We start from the raw sequence: 9640 nt of genomic DNA on the forward strand, positions 1-9640 counted from the left end.
ATCAATGGCCAGGCAGCACCCAGCCTGGGGACTCACACGGGGCTGCCTGCCGCCCACCCTGACTGTGTGGCAGATCTGCGAGGGATGCCGCCCAGGGCCACCAGCCTGGCTGCCCCTGTAACAGCGGGCTGGGGGCCCCCAGGGTCCAAGGTGGCCTCTGCTCCCACGAGCCCTGTCCCTGCAGCTCCCTCAGCAGCACCTGCTCCCTTCCCACTGCCCCACAGGGAAGGCAGCAGGCCCACTGCCCACCCTCGCCCACGGCTCACCTCACGGGCTCTGGAATTTCCTCCAGCACCAACTGGAACACGCTGTGAAAGTGTCTCAGCTGCAAGACAGACAGAACCTGAAAACCGCATGTGCCAGGGTGCCCTGCCCCTCCCCTCTGCCCAGCCACCGGGCCCCTCCAAGGAGCAGCTGCCTAGCAGGAGTGCAACTCAGGGCTGGCAGTTGCCCCCCACTTAAGACTGAAGCGCCCTCTGCAGCAGGGCCTGGGCCGGGGCTAGTCTCTGGACCTGATGCCAATGGTCCCTGAGCTGTGCCCTCTATGGGTCTGAAGCCCCAAGCAACCTGGACAGGCAGTGAGGCCTGACGTTGGGCTGAGAGCAGGCCTGCTGACAAGGTCTGGGCACCGGTCACACCCAGTTCTCACTCCCCACTTTCCTCTTTCTCATGGTGCTTTGAGCTGGAGCAGGAAGCTGGGTCACCCTCACCCGTAGGAGCCTGCCCCTCCCCCTCTATGGGGGCAAGGAATGAAATGCTGTTGATGTGGTGTAAATACAGAGGACCCCAGAACTGAGCACAGGACCCTGGAGCCTTTTTGCTGCTGGTGAGGTGTGCGTGGAGTCAGGACCAGGCAAAGTGAGCTGCTTTGTCCTGCACCCAATGCCAAGTCCTCCAGTCCCCCCCTTTCCGCTAAATACCAGCCTCGGCAGGGCCCCCGAATTTCAAAAGGCCCAGCTGTGGCTTCAGTGTTACTAAAGAACTGCGAAGGAGGGGGAGAAGGTGGTACCCCACCACATGGCTACCGAGATGGCCCCACGTTAACCTCAGAAGGAGAAAAGCTCAGGGTGAACTCGTGGTCGGTGTGGGGGTTGAAAGTCCCCCGCTGGGGCGTGATGGAGAAGGCGGTCTCCCTGTCGGGGTGGTACTTGATACTGTCGGCGCTGTAGGCTTCTCCGGGCATCAGAGGCTGCAGGTTGGGCTTCATGACCTGCCAGTGGAAGGCCAGCTCCACGTGCCTGTGGGGGCGACCTGGATGGTGGGCAGCAGGCCCAGGGCTGGTCCGTCTGCCCTGTGCCTGGCCTACCTGAAGGACGGGGGTGCAGGGAGGAGCTGGGTACGAGACAGCAGCAGGTGGGTCGGGGGTCCAGACCGGAGCCCTCCGAAGACCCCTCTCCCCAGTCTCACAGACTCGAGGGGAATGAGAAACATAAGGGCTGGGGCTGTGCCGGTCACCTGGAGGTGCTCCCAGATAGCAGCAGTTTCCTGAAGTGCCTCTGACCACACGGGAACTTCAGAGGTTTCCCACCCCTGCCCGCAGGCCTTCCAGGACAGTTCTGTCCATGGCTGGCCACAGGAGACAGACCCACGGTGGTGGGTGGGTCGATGCAGATGGCAGACAAGGGCTGCTCCTCCTGCAGGTGGCCGAAGCCTCAGGAAGGCCCGGGGACGCCCCTGAGGGGTCTGTCCTGGTATATTGGTGGTGCTCAGGGTGGTCAGGAAATAAAAGGTAGTGAGAACGGAACCCACAGGCCGCAGTCTGTCCCCTCACGGCCAGGGCAGGCCCTCTCTGGCTAAGGATGGTCTAGGATAATCCGAGCAGCACTGTCTGATACAACTTCCTGTGGAGGTGGAAATCCACGCCTGCTCTGTCCAGTGGGATGGCCACTCGCTCCACCTGGCTACTGAGGACTTAAAATGTGGCTGGTACCACCGAGGAAATGAATTTTAAATAGTATCTAATTTCAATGGAGACAGCCACACGTGAGCTAATGGCTACCATGACCCGACAATGTAAATCTGGATCCTTCTATTCTGCGCCCAGACTCTTCCCTGGTCCTTGGGAGGAACCTCTGGCAAACTCGGCTCCAGGGGAGGCAGAAGGGGCGTGTTCAGGGCGGTACTGCCCAGGGGTCACTCACGTGGCATTTCTAATAATCAGCTGTTTCCTAGCCGTGGACTGAAGGTTTTCGGGCTCAAAGCGTATGAAGTGCTGGGCTGTTAAGTCTGTGAACTCCCCTGGCTCCGGTTGACTTTTTTCACCAGAAACATAGATCAGATCCAGTGCGACCAGCTGCCCGATTCCTGACAAAATAGGGCAGCAAAACCTCAGCAGGGCTGAGATCAGGACTCTGTGGCTACAGGTGCAGGGGCCCTGCCACCACTTATGGGCAGCAGGCTTTACCACGAGCCGGGCACACAGAGGGGACACTCATTCACGTCCCCAAGTACTTAAGATGACAGGAGCTAGTTCCGAAGACCTAGTATCAAGCAGACATGCAATTAATGCTTGCTGAGTGAATCTGGATGGACGGACGGACGGACGGACGGACGGACGGGTGAATAGTAGGTAGGTATAGGGGAAATTCAGAAGGATGCCCTTCTAAGCCTCCAGAAACCTGTAGGTGCCTCTGGTTGTTTATGTATGAGTTACTGGTTATTCCCCAAAGGACACTAAGGGAAGTGATCTAAGTGAAGCCCTGAAAGATGTCACCCCAAGGTTTCCATCTATTACTATAAGGATCCCTGGAGCAGTCCTGGAAAACCACACCGGCTCGGGTCACCAAAGTCTAGCCAGAGCAGGGAGCCCAAACCTAGACCCCAGCGCCAGGGGGTAGCAGGCACAGGGTGGGCCTGCTGCAACAACTTGTGCCCTGGGAGCACATGCAAGCCCACCTACGGTCACCACCTCCTTGACCTGACAGTTGTCGCACACGATGACAAAGGCCTGCTCTGCCTTTCCGAGGTTTGTTGGGAGGAACAAGACCTGGAGAAGAGAAGGGGGCTCTGTTATCTCCCATGAAGGGCCTTCTACCCTCCCCTTCTCAGACACCCCCCCCAACATGTTCTCCCCTTTTCATGCCCCTCCCTGGCACCTCCTCAACTTTATACCTCCTCTGCACGCTAGAGCAATGGATTGAGTACATGGGAACCCAAGACAACATGGAAATGAAAACCTTCTAGAAAAAGTTTCTCATTGCCCACATTGGTAAAGAACAGAAAGTTGACTACCATAGATGCAATGATACACCATCTTGATTTTTTCAAAATAAGCTGGAGCAGCAGGGTGAGATTTGGTTGGAAGAGACAGAAGGGTACAGATGTAATAAGGTTGGCCAAGACATGATAAATGTTGAAGCTGGCAATGAGTACATGGGTGATTATCAAGCTATTCTTTTTTTGTACATGCTTAAAATTATCCACAACAATGTGTTGTTGTTGTTAAAGTTTGATAAGACACTGCAATGGCAGGGGTGTGAGGAAACAGGGATTGTTGTTGGAAGGATAATGATAAACACACATGTGGGGATTCAGGTGACATGTGTCATAATTATAAGAACAGACATCTCTGAGACAACATATTCAACTTAAAGGAAAAACTCAGTGAGGCAAGTGATGCATGTGTAAGTTACTCATTGACATTGCCAGATACTGTATCTCTCTGTAGGCGACAGTAGACCTAAACTATGGCTCAGTCACACTGTGAAATATTATATAGCTGTGAAAAATGTATCATTATGCTCTATTGGAAAACAGAACAGAGTAGCATACAGAGGGACAACCCTTTGTGTGAAGGAAAAAATGGACACAAAGAAAAGAAAAACATGCCCAATGGCTGATTTAGGACCACATATCACTATAAGGACATTCAGAAACCTCAGGAACTAGGGTGAAAGGGAACATGGCAATGTTTTTACAACTGTATCTTTTGAATTTTTAATCATGTGAATTTATTATTTCAAAATATGAATAAATGTTAGGTTAAGCAAAACTCTAAGCCACTAAGAGCCAAAACACACAAGGAATGTCAAGGAGAAAAACCGACCTGTCTAGGGATTCTGTGGGGAACTGGTCTTCTTTTCCTTGGGGATCACAGATGGATGGGATGAGGGGGAACATTCTGGTATGGTCGGGGGGATCTACTCCAATTGTTAAAGTTACAGCTATACCCAGAGGACCCAACCCACATCTCAGTAACAGCCCTACTATGCGCCTGAACAGATCTGGTTCCAGCCCCCAAGAGCCAGGTTCTCCTCAGGGATCAGATGAGCACAGAGATGAATACGAGAGCCAGGCCCCACGGCACCAGAACAAGATCCCGTCAGACGCTAGAAACTGGAAAGTGGCTGATAAAGGAAGCCCTCTTTTATAGCATGGCAAAGAGGCTTACAGCTGTGTTCCGCTACACACCAAAATCACATGGGGAGCTTTAAAAGTCCCCATGCCCAGACCACACCCAAGACCAACTCACTCAGAAGCCCAGGTCTGGGGCCCAGACATGTGAGTCTGTAAGTGTCTCAGTGGCCCGCACCTGTGCCTCCTGGCTCTCACTATCGATGACATGGTGCGGGCCAACAGCTTTTTATTCTCAGACAGGAGGTCCCAATATGGCTGGTGTGGAAGGTGGCACATGCCTGGGCAGCCCCCACACACTGCTGCAAGGCAGCGCAGAGGCAGACTTGCAGACTGGGGAGTCAGGGAGGGCAAGGGCCCAGAGCAGAAGGGACAGGAAGACACCCCCACTTCTCATACGCTCTTCTGGGGACTCGTGGTGTGGTGGGCCAAAGGGAACAGCGAAAGGGGCCAGTGAGGAAAGGAGAAGCCCACAGTGAGGGGTTAGACTGGAAACTTCTGCAGAGGCTTGGAACAAGGCCGAGGCCTTGCTTACTATGAGGATGCGGGGACGAAACAGGAGTGAGACGACACCAGAGGCAGCAGTGGGTGAGCTGCGCTCAGAGCTCGTGATGTAAGGGCCGGAACTCTCTGCCCTGGCTGGGAGAAGTCACAGTCAGTCAAATGGCGTCACCCCTAGAAAGCAGGACCTTGCCCCTACACAGGAACCACTAAGAAGTGGGTGTCAGGGTGAAAACATAGAGGGAAATGAAAGCATGCGGGCCCCTGAGGACAGTCACAAGCCATCTCGAGGAGGACACGGGTACCCAGGTCTGGTGACCTACCTCCACGAGGATGGCCTGCCCCGGTGCCAGCTCGAACACAGACGGCAGGATGCCAAAGGGAGGTTGTTCAACAAAGCCGACGGTTGCAACAGACTTGAGGAAAAGCAGATGACACAAAAGCGTGGAAGAAGCTGTAACACTTCTCCCTTCCAAACACCACATTTGCAACCTGAAGGGATCTCAAGGATCAGCCCACCCCTTGTTAATGAAGAAGCTGAGGCTCACTGCTCCTCCTCCTTCGCCAGCCACCCAACAGGGTGCTGAAGGTCAAAGGCAGGAGTCACAGAGATCCGTGCCGAGCAGACGGCGTGCGGGCCGGACGCACAAGGCATACCCGGGACGAGAGCTTCAGTCTCACGCAGGAGCGTGACTCCGTCTGTCCTGGCCACAGCCCCGTGAGGGTGGTGCCCCTTCTCGTCTGCTCCACCCCGAGCCAGGAGTCCTGAGGGCAGCCACCATCTTGTTAGCAGCCCTGTGGCTTGCTACCAACATAAGGAACCATTTATCACGCCAGGGACACAGCCAGACCCAGAGGACCTGGCAGGCAGCAGAACGATCAGCAGTTCCCCAGAGACACAGGCACAGAGAAGCCTTTCTGTGTAGACATGTGTGCAGTGCTCGTGTGATGGACAGTGGGTCCTCACGGGGCTGCCCTGGGGCTGCGGGGAGCCAGGCAACAGGAGTGGACACGCCTGGCTTGCCAAGCCCGGACAAGGCCACAGTGGGTCCTGGGCCAGGGCGCACACTGTCCAGCTTTTCGGAGTCTGGATTTTGGGGTGAAATCATCCTGTTTTTAAATGTTGGCTCAGAAAGTGTTCTTACACACTGTGCCCACTCAAGATGCCCACAAAATGCAGGAGCTCTGATAGACTGACATTTGCTCCATAGTGACCACGGACTGAGCAAATGCGAGTCGGGCCTTGAAGGATGAGAGCGGGGTTGCCTGTCTCGGGGCCATGCAGGCAGTGAGGGCAGGACAGGACTGCAGCTCTGGTGACCACACAAACTGGTCCTCACCTGCACCAGGGCAGTGGCTACAGAGGTTCTACAGTTCTGTTTTCTCAGTCCCGATCACAGGCACACTCTGCCAGTCCCTCACAAGATGCAACTTCCTTCGAAGGACTTGCTTTTCCCCGGCAGCACCCTGTGATCGCTCACCCTGTAGCTGTGTGGGGGCCAGCTCTTCTTAGGCATAATGCAGAACCTGCCGACGCTGAAGCCCACGTTTCTGCAGAGGAATCTGGTCATCTTTATTCCTCCAATGAGGCAGTAACCACAGTTCAGCTCCTGCGACACTGCAGCCGTAGGAAATATGCACTAGAGAAATAACCTGACACTCCAAACCGGCCCCTGTCATTGTCCTCCTGCAGCCCAGAGCCCAGAGGCAGGGCCTGGGGGCCCCAGCCTGGCACCCCAGCAGGAGAGATGGATGGGCATGTGCCCTGACCTGTGCTGGCAAGTACCATGGGAGCCTATACATTCATGGCCAGAGCAGCGGAGTCAGTGCCCACGGTGGCCTTGGGCCTTAGCCAGGGCCACCCACAGGGCCCTGCGGGGTATGGTCAGAGCCTCGACTTCCAGCTGCACCACACTGAGAGTCTTGGAATGGAGACAACGTCAGTTTCCCAAGGTGCCACCCCATAGCCGGAGGAGACATCACTGAGGACTCTGTACCCCTTCCTCGCTGCAGGAAGGCGCAGGCCGGCAAGGCCTGGGCTCTGGGGTGAGCCGGACACTGACCCCTCCCTCTGTGGGTAGTTCGAGTCAGCCTCCACTGGGAAGTAGGGCCTGGGCCTGACACCATGGAGGACTGTGTGGAAGCCACTAGCTTTCCCTCCTCAGGAACCAAGATGATCAAGCCGTGAGCTCCCAAAGAGGCAGTGCTTCGAGAGACCGGCCACCCTAGCTGAATCCCCAGGAGGGCGAGCGCACACTTACGAGTCAACACTGGTGGCGGCCGCCGTGCCTGCAGGGGGATCAGGAGCGTGTGAGCCGACTGGGTCTCGACTAAAATAAAATCGTCAAAATCCCCAAGGCAGTCGGGAAAAAACTGAATAGTGTACTGGCAGATCATTCCGGGAGCCACCATTCCACCTTCTCCTGGGAACATCCCTGTGGGTAACACAAGTGCCCAGTGAGGCTCTGGGGACAGGCACACACCTGGACTGGGCTCAGCCAGAGGTGCAGGCCGCCCCTGCCTGGCTGGGACTGGCTCTGTGAGTATTCTGGGTCCCGGCCAAGGCCCTGGCAGAAGAGCAGGGTGCTGGGGAACAGGATCCAGGGGGTAACAATGTGGTCCATCTGGGGGGAGTGGGGTCATGCCTGGCTCTGCAGCGTGGAATGGATTTTGTGGCAGCTCACAACCACTTAGGATTTCTGAGCGGGCGCGACACGGTCAGAGTTATTCTCGAGAAAAGCACGGAGAGCTGGAAGCAGGAAGCCAGGAGGCCACTGCCTGGATTGCATGAAGCCTGCAGGGTACACCTCCTTGGGACTGATACGCAGGGGCGGTGTTCTGAGGGAGGGTCAGAGAAGAATGGGCAGCTTGTCTGCAGAAGGGGAGAGGTCCCATGGGACTGGGGGAACTGTGGCCGGAGCCCAGGACAGATGTGGGAGTCACCTGAGGGCGAAGTGGGCCAGTGTTCCAGAGCAAGCCCAACCCATCATTCCCAGGCAGACCAGAAGTGGGCAAATCTGAGCTCACCCAGTCCCAGAGAGAAGTACGGAGTGAAAGGCGGGAGGACTCGCAGGAAGCGGCTGGTCGAGGTGATGTTTTGCAGGGAGATTGCCATCTGTGCAGAGGAGAAGAACGGGAGGTCCGAGTTCCCTTCCGGTAGCGGGGACAGGGATTGGGGCGAAAATGAAAGGAGCTTGGCGCCTGTTGGTACTGGTGGGCTGCTGACAGCCACGTGGGGAGTCAGGATGCTACGGAATCTACTTTTGATTGTTTCTGGAAGTTTACATAGTAAACATAGTAAAATGTAAGGTGATCACGAAGGTAGAATAGATCTCACCTATTCTTTGTCGAGTGTAAAGTAACAGTCACTGTTTATTAAGCATTTCCTACATGCCTACTCCAGCTCATAATAATAGCAAGGTGAGAACTATCTCTGTTTTAAGTGAAAGAAACTGAAGTTCAAAGAAGCTCCCTAGCCAGTGCCAGTGTTGACACGTTGAGCACACCCCTTGCACCTACTTCCTGTCTTCCGGCTTCTTCACGTGTCCCTTTGGGCTACATTTTCCACGGGCCCAGTCAAGGGGTGTAATGGGCATTGGAACACCAGGGCTGTAACTGGGCATCTCTCCATCACTCAACCCATCCTGCCCCAGTTAAGCCCTGCCTTCTCTTCTCCCTCCCTCAGATTAGGAGACACCCCACCCCCTCAAAAGCAAGACCTGGAATTAATATTCTGCCAAACCCTGCACCCCCAAAACAAGAGCAGCTTTGTATGTTTACACATCTTTTGCTTCTACTTTGTGAAACAGGGAGAATAGATAGATGATAGATTAAATAGACAGATTAGATATAGATAGATGATAGACAGATTTCAGCATGACCAAAGTTATGTTTCCATCATTCAGACTGAGAAATGAAACATTACAAACAGATGAAACCTCACACCAGTCCTTTACAGCTAACTTCGAAATGTGCTCACCTTTGCATAGGTATACATTCCTGCAACATTCAAGTCCTCTTGGGGCCAGCACAATATATACTGTCCCAATTCACCTCTGAATCAGAACTAAGTGGGGAGTCCCACATCACAATTTTGATTTTCATTCCACTGTTACTATTGATTACAAGCTGCTTCTGCAAGTTTCTTTGCTACTACTGAGGTTTCTTCTTAGATGACTTGTCTGTTCCAAGTTGCCATCATGTATTGATACTTTGTCTTTTTCTTACTGATCTGTAGGAGGCTTTGGATATTTGGGTGGTAATTCTTTTCATGGTATGTGATAAAAACGCCCAAGTTCAGAATTTGTATTTTGGTTCTAGTTTCTACACTTTCAAAATAAAATGTATCAACCTTTTAGGTTTGTGTTTCAGCTGTAGGAAATCTTCCCTTACCTGCCATGTGGTCTTCTTCAAATGTTACTCTTTTACCCCAAGATCTCTGCTGGAAAGTACTTTGTCTGGGGTATGAAGTGAAGCAGGGATTTAAGCAAAGCTACTAGCTCACTTCTCTCTCTTCAGGTCTTTCCTGATCCCTCAGATGGGCTGCTGCTCTCTTAGAGCCACACCAGGCACACTTCAAACAGTGCAAGCCAGGAAGCTCCAGTTTAAAGGGCCCCTTGAAGAATGTCCCACAAGACTAAACCATCAGTTACATTGGTAGTCAACTTGAAAATACATTTTTTAAAAAAGATTTGTTTAGGGCCCTCCCTGGTGGCGCAGCGGGTTAAAAGACAGCACTGAGAATCTAAAGCCGCTTCCGCATGAGTTCGATCCCCGCCTGCCCCGG

The 9640-nt window shown here is 53.9% G+C and overlaps 1 protein-coding gene across 5 annotated transcripts in view; it reads right to left on the bottom strand.

The window, feature by feature from the left end:
* The window catches only part of DLEC1 (deleted in lung and esophageal cancer 1), a 44735-nt gene that overhangs the window by 17612 nt on the left and 17483 nt on the right, over positions 1–9640 (bottom strand). For all 5 annotated transcript variants that reach the window (XM_004676634.2, XM_012720310.1, XM_012720309.1 and 2 more), the window contains exons 7-14: positions 7882–7969; positions 7116–7289; positions 6336–6472; positions 5178–5270; positions 2896–2986; positions 2142–2304; positions 1046–1238; positions 267–325 (exon numbers count right to left, since the gene is read on the bottom strand). In XM_004676634.2, coding sequence (XP_004676691.1) covers positions 267–325; positions 1046–1238; positions 2142–2304; positions 2896–2986; positions 5178–5270; positions 6336–6472; positions 7116–7289; positions 7882–7969 — 998 coding nt within the window. The remainder of the gene's footprint in view (positions 1–266; positions 326–1045; positions 1239–2141; positions 2305–2895; positions 2987–5177; positions 5271–6335; positions 6473–7115; positions 7290–7881; positions 7970–9640) is intronic.

Source organism: Condylura cristata, unplaced genomic scaffold (genome assembly GCF_000260355.1).
Source record: "Condylura cristata isolate star-nosed mole 26May11 unplaced genomic scaffold, ConCri1.0 scaffold00004, whole genome shotgun sequence".
NCBI classification, from domain to species: Eukaryota; Metazoa; Chordata; class Mammalia; order Eulipotyphla; family Talpidae; genus Condylura; species Condylura cristata.